The following is a 17,788-nucleotide window of genomic DNA, read 5'->3' on the forward strand; positions in this document are numbered from 1 at the left end:
GGATGCCTGTGATCTTTAGGCCCTCAGGTGACACTGCATTAAAAGCAGATGTGTCTGCAGTGGAAATCAGGGACACTTCTAAAAACCATCGTCTGTGAACAAAGTTAATTACTACATCCACAAATGTGAGTTAAAACCATATATGAACAATATCCAGAAACACTGCCACCTTCTCTGGGCCCAAGCTCTTTTACTGAGGTGAAGTGGAAAACTGTCCTGTCGTCTGGCGAATTGAAATTTGAATATTTTTTGGAAATCATGGACAGCATGTCCTCTGGGGCTAAAGAGTAGAGGGACCATCCGGCTTGTTATCAGCACACAATTCATAAGCCAGCATCAGTGATGGCATGAGGATGCGTTAGTGCACATGGCATGGGTAGCTTGCCCAGCTGGGCAGGCACCATTAATGCTAAATTATATGTGCAGGATTTGGAGTAACATGCTGCCATCCAGACGTCTTTTTCAGGGAAGGCCTTCCTTCTTTCAGCAAGACAATGCCAAACCACTTTCTGCACATATTAACACTGCACGGCTCTGTAGTAAAAGAGTCCGGGTGCTAAACTGCAGTCCAGAACTGTCTCCCGTTTAAAACATTTGGCACATTATGAAGCGCAAAATACAACAAACAAGACCCCGGACTGTTGAGCAACTGAAATTGGCTATCAGGCAAGAATAGGACAAGATTTCACTTTCAAAACTACATAAATTAATCTCCCCAGTTTCCAAATATTTACAGAGTGTTGTTAAAAGTAGAGGTGATGCAACACAGTGGTAAACATGCCCCTGTCCCAACTTGTTTTGGAACATGTTGCTGGCATCAAATTCAAAATGAGCATATATTTTTCAAAATTTCTCAATTTCAAGATGTGATATATTGCCTTTGCACTATTTTCAATGAAATATAAGGTTTTCATGATTTGCAAATAATCACATTCTCTCTTTATTTATGTTTTACACCAGTGGCAGCTGGTAGTCTTTCAAACAGGGGAGGCTGGTCGGTTACGATATTTCCAGATTTTAAAAGAAAAAACACATCAATTTTGCCCATACTCTTGCCTCTGATCTGGCTGATTGTTGGCAGGGTCACAAACTGTGAAATAACAGGTTCTTTTGGCCCATTAGCCTACTGTCCAATATACATGATGGTGGTGTTGGGGGGGGGTATATTTTAACATTTTATATTTTAAAATTGTGGCATGTTGTTTAAAAATTGATCATTATTGAAAGCAGCTCTTTGTCAGGAACCTCAGCAGTAACAGCAGAGTGTTCTGGAATAGGCACAAGCACTGACCTTGGGGAGCCAAACATAGAGCTGGGTGCCACACATTTCATTCAATGATACTTTCCCTATATTTTACTTATTTTGACTGAGAAATGTTTTATTGACAATTTTGATAACCCTTCACTTTTAATCCAGGTCTGTAGTGTGAAATGTTCTCGGCTGTGTTTTTGTTTAAAAATGTTTTCCAAATTGTAGCTGTGTTTAATTCATATCCAGAAAAATATATATTCCAATATAATATACTCAGCATAAACATTTTAAATAGATTCTATATTTTTGGTCCATCCATGACATATTACTAAAGTAGCCTATTTACTGTTGTTGATGCGGGTCACTTGCTGTTAGCCAATTCACTTTCTCGTACCAGGAGAGCTGAAAGGAACAAGTATTATCCCCTACCTTTTTCACCAAGTCAATTTGAGGCGTTGGTCTACCCTGCTCTTTAATTTTAATTTTTTCCTCGAAAGGAAGACTGGCAAATGGCTTCGCCAAAATTAAATCAGCAATGCTTGGCCTCCGTGAGCAGCTTTCTTGCTAGCTGACTAGCCCCCTCAAGTTCAAGTTCAGTCAATCAAATAAACGAAGTTTCTGGAACTAAGATAGCAAACTTGACAACACTATATTTACACTTTATTTACAATGAAAATATATACAAACTAAAAAAGCTGGTAGAAACCGTATGTAATGAATGAAATCGAAATGTAAGCTGATCTCTTACAATACACCACACCACTTGTGAATCCGCATGGGACTGAACTGAGATTCACCGCTGCCTGTCTATATTTGAAACGAGCTGTCAATCAAAGAAAATATCCGTCCGCTTTCACCAATCACCAGTCTCCTCGCGGAAAGCTTTGCCATGTCTCTCCCACTGTGAGGCTGGGAGTCCGTGGGGCAGGCGTTTTCGCAGTATTTGTCCAATAACCGTCTTGCATTTTGATATTGAAAAGCGCATAACTCCCAAATGCCATTGAAGTCCACTGAGGCTGGGCTGCATCGCGTTGTCACGAGGGGGAAAAACTCACGCGCCCATTAGGCGAACTGGGGAAAGTTATAACGAAATGATTTCGCACTGTAGTTGGGTTGAGCACATATATTTCTATGATTCTGGATCTGAAATAGCAATGTTATAAGGTCGGCTATAACATAAGCCTAGCGCAATTCATCCTACACGATGTTCGTCATTTTTAGAGGAGGCTGAGCCTCCCTCATTGTCTTAGAGCAATCACCCGTGTTTTACACAGTATCCCAACTTTTTTGGAATTGGAGTTATATCATCAGTTGTACTATTGTACAACTGATATGTTGTACTATTGTACAACTGATATGTACTATCAGTTGTATATCATCCTACACGATGTTCGTCATTTTTAGAGGAGGCTGAGCCTCCCTCATTGTCTTAGAGCAATCACCCGTGTTTTACACAGTATCCCAACTTTTTTGGAATTGGAGTTATATCATCAGTTGTACTATTGGTAAACCTTCCTAGCACATTAGCCAGCATTCAACATTGCTTTTATTTTAACTGGTGCATTAAATCACAAACTCCCCCTTCATCATTTTAACTGTTTGGCTTCATCCTGAAAAAAACAAAACAAAACCCAACAACCTTACAGTGTCTTGCAAAAGTATTTATCCTCCTTGGTGTTTGTCCTGTTATGTTGCATTACAGGCTGGAATTAAAGTCGATTTTTGGGGTATTAGCACCATTTGACTTACACAACATGCCTACCACTTTAAAGGTGCAATTTTTTTTCACACAAACAATAAATAAGATGAAAAAACAGAAATCTGGAATGTGCATAGGGAGTCACCCCCTTTCGTGAAACCCCTAAATAAGAGCTGGTCCAACCAATTAACTTCATAAGTCACATAATCAGTTGATTAGATCCACCTGTGTGCGATCAAAGTGTCACATGATGTCTGTATAAATCAACCTGTTCTGGAAGGACCCTGACTAAGCAAGCAACATGAAAACCAAGGAGCACTCCAAACAGGTCAGAGACAAAGTTGTGGAGAAGTATAGATCAGGGTTGGGTTATTAAAAAAAAAAAATCCCAAACTTGGAATATCCCATGGCACACCATTAAATCCATTATAGCAAAATGGAAAGAATATGGCACCATTACAAACCTGACAAGAGAAGGCTGCCCACCAAAACTCACAGACAAGGCAAGGAGGACATTAATCAGAGATGCAACAAAGACACCAAACACTGAAGGAGCTGCAAAGATCCACAGTGGAGATGGGAGTATCTGTCCATAGGACCAATTTAAGCCGGACACTCCACAGAGCAGAGCTTTATGGAAGAGTGGCCAGAAAAAAGCTATTGCTTAAAGAAAAAAAAAAATAAGAAAACATGTTTGCAGTTTGCCCAACACCATGTGGCAGACTTCCCAAACATATGGAAGAATATTCTCTGGTCAGATGTGACTAAAATCAAACTTTTTAGCCATCATGGGAAACGCCATGTGTGGCACAAACCCAACACTTCCCATCACCCTGAGAACACTATTCCTACAATGAAGCATGGTGGTGGTAGCATCATGATGTGGGGATGTTTTTCATCTGCAGGGACAGGAAAGCTGGTCAGAACTGAAGGAAAGATAGATGGCACTAAATACAGGGCAATTCTGGAGGAAAATCTGTTTGAGTCGGCCAGAGGTTTGAGAGTGGGGCAAAGGTTCACGCTTCAGCAGAACAATGACCCTAAACATACTGCTAAAGCTGTACTGGAGTGGTTTAAAGGGAAACATTTAAATATCTTGGAATGGCCTTGTAAGGTTTTATTCCTTTTTATTTAAGCTATTTCAGCTAGAAGGCATTGAATTCTTCTGTGACCTTCTGTTTCCTGTGTAACTTGACCAAGTTACTGTGTGACCTTCTGTCTAAGCTAGACACATTGCTCGAGACGTAATATTGATATCTTTTGGAACATTCTATCAGAACTGTGCTATCTCTGACCTAAGGTTGTGCGTAAATGTTGATATCTGTTAGAACATCTGCTAATATGCCAAGGTTTCACTCACACATACATATATTGATGGAATTAAGATGTGATTTGCTGACCTAGCCATATTCACACACACGCATTCACAGACACACCCACACACACCCACAGATCCACACAGACAAACACACACATAGACAGATATCAAACAGTGATGTTATTTCATCCACACAGATAACACCCACATATAATAACCCTCTGTATTCTTGTCTAAAAAGGGGGGGACTTGCGAATAAAGATGTGAACTACTTTGGGGTTCCTGTCTTTCTTTCGTGACTCACCCCCCCAGACATCTGGGTGACATGGGGGGACTGATCTCGAGATGGTGAGGGCCCGAGAGGTAAAAGAAAAAATCTTACAGGCCTAAACAAAGCCTAGACCTCAATCCAATTGAGAATCTGTGGCATAACTTAAACATTGCTGTACACCAACGCAACCCATCTAACTTGGAGTTGGAGCAGTTTCACCTTGAGGAATGAGCAAAAATCCCAGTGGCTAGATGTGCTAGGCTAATAGAGACACCCCAAGAGACTTGCAGCTGTAATTGCAGCAAAACGTGGCGCTATAAAGGTATTCACCACTTTGGGGGGTGAATACCTATGCACACTCCAGATTTCTGTTTTTTCCATCTTAATTTTTGTGTCACAATTTAAAAAAAAAAACAAAAAACCTAACTTGCACCTTTAAAGTGTTAGGCATGTTGCGTAAATCAAATGGTACCAACCTCCCAAATGTCCATTTTAATGCCAGCTTGTAATGGGACAAAACAGGACAAACACCAAGGGGGATGAATACTTTTGCAAGACACTGTATTTATAGTCTAATCTAACTTATAAAACAATGGTTCTCAAACTACTAGTCCCCAGGGTGCTCCTAGACAGCCCAGATTTTTTTTCTATCCCAACTCACACAACACAGGGAGTGTTGGGAGGCTCTGAAGAGTAGTTTGAGAACCGATATGAAAGACCCACACAGTGGTACTACTGAACTCTTTCATTTAAAGATTTGTATGCACTTGTGTACTCAGAAAAAAAAGTGTACTTACTCATAACTGTACCGTTCTTTGTGTTATCAAACATATACCTTTTGTTTCATCAGTATGTACCGTACCTTCATAGCTTGACTCTGAAAGCAAACTATGGTCCAATGTACTTTAACTCTTAAAATACACTATACCCACATTTCCAGGTGAAAGATACATATTAAAAAGGTACAAAAAGGCACCACCCTAGTAACTACTGTACAATCCAAAATGCATAATACAACAACTACTTTTGTGTATGAAATAGCCAGCAACTGCAATGCATAACCCAGATTACATTTTTGCTATGCATACAGCGGTCACCACAACCAAACTTCTGACCATGTTTTTTTTTTTTAATCAACACCTATAGATTGTTTTACTAATTGTGGATAAGTTTTCTGTGCTGACACCTTTTCACCATTAACCTTCTTTGCCTTTATATTTTTAGTTGTTTTATTCCTTCAGCTTTAAATCCTTTATGAAGCACTTTGAGATTTTGATTCAAATTAAAATAGCTACACAAAAAGACTTGTGAATCCATTCGTTGTACCCATTTATATTTATGTGCTACCCTATTAAAGAAGACACGTATATTAGACAGACATTACTCAAAAACGTCATTTTTATTTCATTTTACAAACCATCACTTAAAACAGCAGGATATGGCTGAATCTCAAGTGGCTCCCTACTCCGTAAACAAGTGCACTGCATACCGTATGACATAAGGCTTCTTTATCCTATTGTAGTGCACTAGATGCCCTAGATGGAGTCGCTTAGGGGTTTTAGCAGCTCTGAGGAGGTGGGACTAAATGATCTCGAATCTGATTGGCTGCTCTGCCACTCCTACTTCACTGCTCGACTTCCGTAACAAAACAATGCACCGTGATTAAAAAAAAACAAAAACAAACATGGCATTATAACAACGACGTTAATAAAATGTCCTGTTGGTGTGGACGATCTGATGGCCACAAATAATCAGCTGCACACCAGGTGACCTGCGGCGAGCGTTTATGTACAAGCCACGGCGTCACAAAACTGTTTAAAGTCCCTCTGCATGAAATCTTCGCTCTGCATGACGTCGTTCTCGGACGGAAAGTACTGCATACTGTCTTCTCGCTCCAGCTCAGGGAAAGTGAAGAAATGGAAGGTCTCGCTGGTTGTGAACGAGAGTTCTGGGCTGTCTAGCAGCGCGCCCCGGGCGTTCTCGAGCACCCCGAGGTACGAGTCCATGTCTGCGGGGTCCAGCTCGCAATCAGAGCAGCTGTCTGTGCCCACCGAGTCAGAGCGCATGTGCATGAGCTGGTACTTCTCGTGCATGAGGAACTGGTTGGTGTTGCGCGGCGCGCGCATCCCTGGCGCACGCCTGCCGCGGACGTTAGCCGGCCGCAGCGCCACGGAGACGGGAGGGTGCCGCGGTCTCGACGGATTGCGGCGGAAAACGACACGGTGCCCTCTCCTGTCGCTGTGCCACCGCCTTCCTCCGCTTTTATACCAGCTGTGCTTGACCTTTTTCGACTCCTCATCCTTGAACTCATGTTTAACCGCCAGCTCGTTGCTCTGGACTCTCCTGTGGCACATCATGCCCTTCCCACACATTCTCTCGTCGTATAGCATTAACTAGCTTCTCTCGCTCTCTCCTTAATCTTCTTCACATCACATCGTCTTCTCGACGAGGAAACAAAGAATAAACTCCGCCGTTTAACAGGGAGGGTTTGTTTCTCGCGTGTCTTCAGCGTCAGTCTCTCAGTATGCTCTACCTTTTTACAATCTTCTCCGTTTTTTTCTTTGTCACTGGCTTTCGCTGGTTCATAGCCTGACACGGTGCCTCTTCGGTAGGCAGCTTGACCGAGTCACACCCCTCAACAATCCGCTTTTTTCCCCCCTTTTTCGTCGTTACTCGGAGTATATAACTCGTTTAATTATAAGTTAAACCGTGGGGAAATGGGCTTGTAGTTTGTTTTGCCTTTTTTTTTTTTTTGTCACAAACAAACCACTTGGCACACTCCCTACACCACCTCAGTAAGAGTATAATCAGTTGTTCACAACAGTGAGCTGCATTGCACCTTATATAGCTTTGGGATGCTGGGCGTGCTCTTCGGTTTAAGGGAGTGTGTGGTTTTGTTTAAAATGAAAAAAAAAAAGCAATTAAGCTAGAAAAAGCTAGTCTAATACACAATACTACAGAAATATAGTTATATTATTCAGATAAAAAACATAAATAAGACATGTTGTCATTTATGCCTATTAAGGCTGACTAAATTATACTACGACTCCACCCATAACTTTGAAATGATGGTTTCTCCCTGGATGTTGTTCTAACGGCTGGTCTAGGATCGGTTATTGCTGTTCCACACAGAATAAAACCATCAGAAAAGGGAACCCCAAACAGGTGTCAGATCAGTTATGTCATCCTCAAAAGCACAAAGAGGGCTACGTGCAAAACTGCATACTAGTGTAGTACGCTTAGTACATTTTTTTTTTTTTTAACTTAGGATCGGATGGAGGTTCATGAACAACCATGACGCAAAACTAACGACTAAATTCTAAAATGGCGCCACACAGGATGAAGCTCTGTAATTAGATTACATACTCAATGGCGTGAACCTTTATGACTGAGCTAGTGTTATTTTAACCATACAATACTTTGGACTTAAATATACTGTAGGAGCCTGGTGTTTGGAAACCATCTTTGTTCTTCATAGGGTTAGGGTTAAATTAATAGGGTAAAATTAATTCCAACACTAGAAGTATATGTAGAAATGTTTGAGACACACCACATACATTACACATACATCAAGCATCAAAACTACACTACACCTTCTGCACCCTTATAACTCAAAGCAGTGTGTTTTGGGTGATTTGCCATTTGGATGGGTTAGTCATCTAATCAGGTAGCCAGACTAACTAGTCACCAAATCCATGACCGTACCCAAACAGCACCGACCAAAAACAAAACAAAAAAACCCCACTGGGCGGTCATGTTACCGATTTCATGTGTGGAAGTAAACTTAGGGAAGCTGAGGTAATGCTTATTTAATCCTTAAATATGCTGTATGCTTTTATGTGTAAACATCTCATCTCATTATCTGTAGCCGCTTTATCCTGTTCTACAGGGTCGGAGGCAAGCTGGAGCCTATCCCAGCTGACTACTGGCGAAAGGCGGGGTACACACTGGACAAGTCGCCAGGTCATCACAGGGCTGACACATAGACACAGACAACCATTCACACTCACATTCACGCCTAAGGTCAATTTAGAGTCACCAGTTAACCTAACCTGCATGTCTTTGGACTGTGGGGGAAACCGGAGCACCCAGAGGAAACCCACGCGGACACGGGGAGAAAATGCAAACTCTGCACAGAAAGGCCCTCGCCGGCCACAGGGCTCAAACCCGGACCTTCTTGCTGTGAGGCGACAGCGTTAACCACTACACCACTGTGCTGCCCCATATGTAAACATATATTCTTATTTTAAGAAAGGAATAAAACAGCAGGCATGCTACTAAAGGATCAGCTGGTATGATGCTGTTACCACCCCAAAGTATACTACGCTATTAATACAATGATTGTGGGAGTTCAGTATATGTGTGCCAGTAACTATACAATATCTCATCTCATTATCTCTAGCCGCTTTATCCTTCTACAGGGTCGCAGGCAAGCTGGAGCCCATCCCAGCTGACTACAGGCGAAAGGCGGGGTACACCCTGGACAAGTCGCCAGGTCATCACAGGGCTGACACATAGACACAGACAACCATTCACACTCACATTCACACCTATGGTCAATTTAGAGTCACCAGTTAACCTAACCTGCATGTCTTTGGACTGTGGGGGAAACCGGAGCACCCGGAGGAAACCCACGCGGACACGGGGAGAACATGCAAACTCCACACAGAAAGGCCCTCGCCGGCCCCGGGGCTCGAACCCAGGACCTTCTTGCTGTGAGGCGACAGCGCTAACCACTACACCACCGTGCCGCCCCTAACTATACAATATGTATAGAATAAAACACAACCCTGTCCTAAAACATTCTTCTTCTTGTACCGCAAAAATAAGGGAGGGACTTGTAGCAGATAATAGAAAGACCAGATGAGGCTGGTGGCTGTGCTTCTTTCTGTCTTGAATTTGAATTTTTTAAGGAACCAGGGAATAAAATGAAAAAATCAAGCACAGGACACACTGTTGGTTATGTTGGATAGCTAATATCAGCTAGCACTGGACACAGTCTGACACTATGTTTTAATATCACATACATGTTGTTACATACATTGGATACTTTATGTATCAGGTCATGGTTTATGATTGAAACACAGTTTTGCTTTAACAGAGAGAGAGGAAACGATCAATGGCTAATCTATGTTGATGCCTTATAGCATTAGACTTTGTCCTAGAGCATTAAACACATTTAATCAGCAGTGGCCTAGTCCATAACCGGGGTTAAATAACACTTTTAGGTAATGTGAACAGGAAGTGGAGCTGAGCATCTCCCCAATAGTTATATGAAAATGTAAATTACACCGTGATATAATTTTAATAATAAGAATGTTATTATAAAAGAACTTTATTAAAAAATTCTAAAATGCATTTTTTACTCAAGGCAGTTGTTATGGAGGCAGTGAGCTGACATGGCATTTATATACTATTGCATTTTAAAATGAGTGAGATACAGCGATTAATTACGCCACAGGAACCTGACATGGATACCCTTAGTCACCTTATGCAAATTCTCTAAGTGAATAGTCTCTTTCACCCATTAGTGCCAAATAATAACCATGAGGTCACATATTCAGAATGATATGCCTACAACCCAAATTGCACAATTCGTGGCCATGATTTTGGTATTTTGTGGCCACAGCATAATAATTAGATATTTGTTCGTAGCCTCCTGGTCTCAGGTTATTAAAAATAACCTGTCGTCACAGCAGCATTGTAGTTAACTTCTGTCTGTGCACAGCATATTTGATCACTGAAGCAAAACATGCTAATTATTCCAATTGAAAGGCTTCATGGTATCATTTAATGTTGCCAGAAAATTTTTATATCAAACCTGACAAAGTCTGAAATTTTGTGGTCTGTTCACCCAATATAAAGTAGTTAAATTATATTCTTAACACAGAAACAGATATATTGAAACTGTGTTAGTCACATTTCGTGATTAAAATCATTACTGAGAACATAAAATTAATGGTGCTGCTCCTACGTTGTTGGCACCCATTAAAGAGATAGCGATTCTCCACCTCCTAAATCCCAAGTGAACCCGTGTATGACATTTGGTGCAATTTTGACACATGGCCAGATATTCATTAATTCTTTTTCAGTAACCACTTTATCCTGGCCTGGGAAAATTGTATGCAGAATACACTATGGATGGAATTTGTACCTTGAGGCAATTTAGAGTAGCTAGTCCACGTACCAGCATGCTTTTGATAGGTGGAAGCTAACCGAGAAAACTTGGAGGAAACCATGGATACAGGAAGAACACATGAAATTCCACACAGAGAGTAAACCAAACTCAGGATCACACCAGGGACTTTGGAACTGTGAGGCAGTAACTCTATCCATGGCGACACCATGTGGCAGGCTGCTGTTTCCAGTAAAAGTGCAATACACTGCTATATAATAAAAAAATTTAACCCACGGAACCCAGGACCCTTCAGTACTTCCAGACTTCTTTCTTTACATCCCCCATGCCCCCTTTAAATTTCATTCAAGTTACTAAACAATTTATAGCAGTTGAATGATTCCAAGATTGGGGACTGGCCATTTAGCCTTTATACCTGTTAAAATAAACCTTTATTTATCAAAATTATTTTTCACCACCAAATCATGCATTTAACCAATTAAAGATGTGTTACTCCATCTCAGAAGATATCCCATTTGCTTTGTTACATTTTGTTATTCTTTGAGTAACTCGTCTTGTCTTGGCTTCTTCCGCTTTATCCGGGACCGGGTTGCGGAGGCAGCAGTCTAAGCATGGAAGCCCAAACTTCCCTTTCCCCAGACACCTTGGCCAGCTCCTCAGGAAGAACACCGAGGCGTTCCCAGGCCAGCCGAGAGACATAGTCCCTCCAGCATGTCCTGGGTCTTCCCCGGGGCCTCCTCCCGGGGGGACATGCCTGGAACACCTCCCCAGGGAGGCGTCCAGGAGGCATCCGAAAAAGATGCCCGAGCCACCTCAGCTGATTCCTCTCGATGTGGAGGAGCAGCGGCTCTACTCCGAGCTCCTCCCGAGTGACTGTGCTTCTCACCCTATCTCTAAGGGAGCGCCCAGCCACCCTGCAAAGGAAACTCATTTTGGCCGCTTGTATCCGCGATCTTGTTCTTTCGGTCATTACCCAAAGCTCATGACCATAGGTGAGAGTCGGAACGTAGATCGACCGGTAAATTGAGAGCTTCGCCTTTTGGCTCAGCTCCTTCTTCACCACGACGGACCGGTAAAGCGACTGCATCACTGCGGAGGCCACACCGATCCGCCTGTCGATCTCACGCTCTATCCTTCCCTCACTCGTGAACAAGATCCCGAGATACTTAAACTCTTCCACTTGAGGCAGGACTTCTCCACCAACCTGGAGAGGGCAAGCCACCCTTTTCTGGTCGAGAACCATGGCCTCGGACTTGGAGGTGCTGATTCTCATCCCAGCTGCTTCACACTCGACTGCAAACCGACCCAGTGCATGCTGAAGGTCCTGGTTTGAAGAAGTCAACAGGACATCATCCTCAAAAAGCAGAGATGAAATCCTGTGGTTCCCAAACAGGATTCCTTCCGGCCCCTGGCTGCGCCTAGAAATTCTGTCCATAAAAATTATGAACAGAACCGGTGACCAAGGGCAGCCCTGCCGGAGTCCAACATGCACTGGGAACAGGTCTGACTTACTGCCGGCAATGCGAACCAGACTCCTGCTCCGTTCGTACAGGGACCGGACAGCCCTTAGCAAAGAGCCCCGAACCCCTTTGAGTAACACTGTTGAAAATAGCAGGTTTTTTTAGAGATTAGCAAATGCACAAAATGTTATAAACTATCATCCACACTAATTATATGAGGGCACTGAGGACATTATCTTGGTTTACAACCCCATTCCCCCCCCCCCCCCCCCCCAAAAAAAAAAAAAAAAAAAAAATTGGGATGCTGTATAAAATATAAATAAAAAAATAATAATGCGGTGGTTTTCTAATCATGGTTTTCTAATCTATTTTCTATTTCATTGAAAATAGTACAAAGACAACATATCAAATGTTGAAACTGAGTAATTGTATTGTTATTTGAAAAATACTTGCTCATTTTGAATTTTATGCCAGCAACATGTTTCAAAAATAGATGGGACAGGGGCATGTTTACCACTGTGTTGCATCACCTCTACTTTTAACAACACTCTAAATATTTGGGAACTGTGGAGACTATGTCATTTTGAACGTGAAATGTGGTCCCATTCTTGTCTGATACAGGATTTCAGCTGCTCAACAGTTTGGGGTCTCCTGTGTTGTATTTTTTGTTTCATAATGCACCACATGTTTTAAATGGGTGACAGGTTTAGCACCCAGACTCTTTTACTACAGAGACATGCAGTTGTAATATGTGTACAAAGCAGTTTGGCACTGGCTTGCTGAAATAAGCAAGGCCTTCCCTGAAAAAGACGTCATCAGAATGGCAGCATATGTTGCTCCAAAACCTGTATATATTCACCATTAATGGTGCCTTCCTAGATGTACAAGCTACCCATGTCATGCGCACTAATACATCCTCATACCATCACAGATGCTGGCTTTTGAACTGTGTGCTGACACCAAGCTGGATTGTCCCTCTCCTCTTTAGCCTAAAGGGCATGATGGCCATGAATTTCAAAAATAATTTAAATTTTCAATTTGTCAGACCACAGGACAGTTTTCCACTTCGCCTCAGGCCATCATCAATGACACTGGGCCCAGAGAAGGCAGTAGCGTTTCTGGATATTGCTTATATATGGTTTTAATTAACATTTGTGGGTGCAGTAATGAACTTTGTTCACAGGTGATGATTTTCAGAAGTGTTCCTGAGCCCATGTATTGATTTCCACTACAGAATTGTCTGGTTTTTAATGCAGTGTCACCTGACGGCCCAAAGATCACAGGCATCCAATGTTGGTTTACAGCCTTGTCCCTTGCATACAGAGATTACTCTGGATTCTCTGAATGTTTTAATGATATTGTGTACCGTAGATGATTTGATTCCCCAATTCTTAGCAATTTTACATTGAGGAATATTATAGGAATATTATTCTTATATTGTTGCACTATTTGTCCACGCAGTCTTTCACAGAGTGGTGAGCCCCTCTCCATTTTTTACTTCTGAGAGACTCAGATGCTCTGGGATGCTCTTTTTATACCCAATCATGTTACTGGCCTGTTGCCAATTAACCTAATTAGTTGTGAGATGTTCCACCAGGTGTGGTTTCTTTTAACATTACACAATTTTTCATGTCTTTTGTTGCCCCGTCCCAACTTTTTTGAAACATGTTGCTGGCATTACATTCAAAATGAATATATCTCATCTCATTATCTCTAGCCGCTTTATCCTGTTCTACAGGGTCGCAGGCAAGCTGGAGCCTATCCCAGCTGACTACGGGCGAAAGGCGGGGTACACCCTGGACAAGTCGCCAGGTCATCACAGGGCTGACACATAGACACAGACAACCATTCACACTCACATTCACACCTACGGTCAATTTAGAGTCACCAGTTAACCTAACCTGCATGTCTTTGGACTGTGGGGGAAACCGGAGCACCCGGAGGAAACCCACGCGGACACGGGGAGAAAATGCAAACTCCACACAGAAAGGCCCTCGCCGGCCATGGGGCTCGAACCCGGACCTTCTTGCTGTGAGGTGACAGCGCTAACCACTACAGCACCGTGCCGCCCCAAAATTAATATATATTTTTCAAAAAAAAGAAAAAAGAAAACAATAACAACAAAAAAAGTACAAACAATTTTCAATGAAATATCTAGGATTTCCAAGATTTGCAAATGATCACATTCTGTTTTTATTTACAGCTTACACAACGTCCCAACTTTTTTGGAAACAGGGTTGTATTAAATTTTTTTAAATTAGTAATTTACTTTTAGTCTATAATTTGTCACAATAAAATTGAAAATAAAGAAATAATAATAAAAAAAAACTTAAAGAGAGAATTTATTTTCTTGCCATGATCTTCAGGAAATTTGGATGATACAACTTCCTGCTGAACATGTGATTTGATAAGCTTGAAAGTGTTCAGGTAACAGAGTTGAATGAATGTGTTGGGAACTAAAATGTACATTTTTCATAACCTGTAATGGATGACAAATTGAAAATGATGTTCCGGGCATGACATTTGAAGTGGATTGATACATTAATGATAAAATATTTAAATCTGTCATGGTGGTAAGGTGGTGTAGTGGTTAGCACTGTTGCCTCACAGCAAGATGGTTCTGGGTTTGAGCCCAGTGGCTGGCAGGGGTCTTTCTGTGTGGAGTTTGCATGTTCTCCCCATGTCTGCATGGGCTTCCTCTGGATGATCTGGTTTTTACCAAAGACATGCAGGTTAGGCTAATTGAGAAGAAGAAGAAGAAGAAGAAGCCTTTATTTGTCACATGCCACTCAAGCACAATGAAATTCATCCTCTGCATTTAACCCATCTGAAGCAGTGAATACACGCATGCACACACACAAGTGAGCAATGAGCACACACACATACCCAGAACAGTGAGCAGCCGTGTTACAGCACCCGGGGAGCAGTTGGGGGTTAGGTGCCTTGCTCAAGGGCACTTCAGCCCAAGGCTGCACCATGTTAACCTAAATGCATGTCTTTGAACTGTGGGGGAAACTGGAGCACCCGGAGGAAACCCATGCAGCCATGGGGAGAACATACAAACTCCAGACAGAAAGGCCCCCGTCGGCCACTGGGCTCTAAATTGACTGTAGGTGTGAACGTGAACGTGAATGGTTGTTTGTCTCTATGTGGCAGGCCTGCGATGATCTGGTGATTTGTACAGGGTGTACCCCGCCTCTTGCCCATAGTCAGCTGGGATAGGATCCAGCTTGCCTGCTGTGATGTATGTGATTGCTGAACACCCCATCCCAGATTTAGTTCTCCTTTGCTGTTATAGTAACCTCCACCCTTCTGGGAAGGCTTTCCAATAGATTTTGTAGCGTGACTCTGGGGATTTGCTTATTCAAGAGCATTAGTGAGGTCAGGCACTGATGTTTGGCGAGGAGGCCTGGTGCACAATCAGCATTCCAATTCATCCTGAAGATGTTCAGTGGGGTTGAAGTCAGGACTCAGATAAGGACACTGGAGATTTTCCACTTGAACCTTGTCAAATCAAATCTCCATGGCCCTTGCTTTGTGCACAGGGGCATTGTCATACTGGAAAAAGATTGGGCCTCTTAATTGAAGGTGAATGTTCATACAGCATACAGAGGCATTCTATCCGATTGTGTGCTTCAGATGTTGTGGTAACAGTTTGATGAAGGCCCACATATGGGTGTGATGATCTGATGTCCACATACCTTTGGCCATATACACTGCCCTGCCAAAAAAAACAACCTGTTAGGTTCACCCAGTCTGAACGGTCCTTATTTCTTGAGACCCCGATGCCTTCGTGCCCCACGGATCCGGGACGAAGACCCCGCGAAAGAAACAGACCAGGAAAACCAGAGATATGGTTTCACAGCCGGTTTATTCACAGTTCCATCGTCAAAGATGAAATATTACAAACACCTTTTATAACAAATTATAATCTCTCTAAACGGCTATTGTGTCTGTCGAATGTGTGTGTGTTTGTGTGCGAATCACTAGAGACCTTGGCTCTATGTGTGTGCGTGAATAGGGGTGGGTGGGTGTGTGTTATGTGTGTGCGTCATAGGAATGTGGCATAGGAATGTGTGTATAATGATCTGGAGCAGGTCAAATAATCTCCATCAGTGTGTGTGTATAAATCTTGAATCAATCATAACATAATAACATATTTCTGATCATATGACATGATAGCAAGGTACAGACAGATTTCAAAGGTCATTGCTTACGTACACCCCTTCAGGTCAGATAGAACATAGATGGTGATGGAATTTTAAACACAGATAATATGTCTAGTCTACAAAGTCAAAGAAAAGTACATCAGAAATTAATGCCAAAACAGAAAATAGTTTAAAGAATCTAATAGCTAAAATATTAAAATCATAATTTCTTAACACATGAATGTGTGCTAAGTCAGCAAATTACATCTTGATTTCATCAATATGTAGTAAGACAATCATAAGCAAAATAACAAATAAGAATATGTCTTTAACAATTTTAAACAAAGATATGTTAAAAGAAAATAAACAAAAATAAGAATAAACTTAAACAAAGGAAGTCATACGAAACATAAAAAAAATAAGAATATGTCTGGCAAACCAAAGAAATGAGGAAGGTCAAACAGGATTCAGGATTACACTCATAACAAAGACTAAAAACTAAATTAGTTTAATGTTTTAAACTAAAAACATTAGAATCATAGAGTCTTAACAATCCTAAATTATATTCTGTAATTAGAAAACTAACTTAAAACTATAAAACTAACATTAATCACTAAAATGCATCTTAGACCTAACAATTAAATCTAAATCATTACCATAGTATATGTAATAGTCCAAAAATAATAATACAAATCTATAAATTATAAAACTAACATGAATCACTTAATGCAGCCTTACATCTAACATTCAATCATTTCAACTTCAGATTCAACATTAAAGAAACTGGTTAACTCTAACATTCTTAAATCACAATCCTAGCTATAAAACTAACTTAAATCATGGCTTTAAGTTTAATTTTTATTCCCATTAGCTATGCAGCTGCGGGTGTGTGTGATATCAAAGGCCATTGTGAGTGTGTGTGATATCATCGCAGACCCTGTCGCCATCTAGACACATCTCTGATCAACAATACACATTTCATATCAAAATAAACAAAATGTTCCCAAACAATGTCCAGCCGAGACAGAAGGTCATTTTAAATTAATCCTTAATTTTGTCACAAATATAACTTGCTGCCTTCTTGGTCAAGAATTCTACTTATATAAACCTAACACAACCCAAAAGTCATGCACTCTAATATTTGGTTGGACTGCCTTTAACTTTGATTATAGCATACATTTGCCGTGGGATTGTTTTGATAAACTTATGGATTGTCACAATGTTTATTTCAGTCCAGAGTTGTATTAATTTTTCACCGAGATTTTGTGTTGAGGATGGGAGAGCCGAATCACTGCACAAAGTCTTCTCCAGCACATCCCAAAGATTCTCAATGGGGTTAACTCTGTGGTGGCCAATTCATGTGTGAAAATGCTTCCTCATGCTTCCTGAACAACTGTTTCACAGTCTGATCCATAATTTTATACTAATCTATTTTATGCTAATCTATTGATGTAATAACCTGGTCATTCAGTACATTCAGGTCTTCAGCTGACTTCATTTTATT

General features: G+C 41.4%; 1 protein-coding gene across 1 annotated transcript; it reads right to left on the minus strand.

Annotated features, from left to right (window-relative positions):
* Positions 1-5,920: 5,920 nt before the first annotated feature.
* On the minus strand, positions 5,921-7,346 carry wu:fb55g09 (coiled-coil domain-containing glutamate-rich protein 1). Its single transcript, XM_060910757.1, has one exon. The coding sequence runs from the start codon at positions 6,928-6,930 to the stop codon at positions 6,325-6,327; it is 606 nt and encodes a 201-aa protein (XP_060766740.1). The 5' UTR covers positions 6,931-7,346; the 3' UTR covers positions 5,921-6,324.
* Positions 7,347-17,788: the final 10,442 nt, after the last annotated feature.

Source organism: Neoarius graeffei, chromosome 26, assembly GCF_027579695.1.
Source record: "Neoarius graeffei isolate fNeoGra1 chromosome 26, fNeoGra1.pri, whole genome shotgun sequence".
In the NCBI taxonomy this organism is placed as follows: Eukaryota; Metazoa; Chordata; class Actinopteri; order Siluriformes; family Ariidae; genus Neoarius; species Neoarius graeffei.

Coding starts and splice junctions, on each gene's coding strand:
- wu:fb55g09 (XM_060910757.1), bottom strand. CDS start 6,930: ATGCTATACGACGAGAGAATGTGTGGGAAGGGCATGATGTGCCACAGG.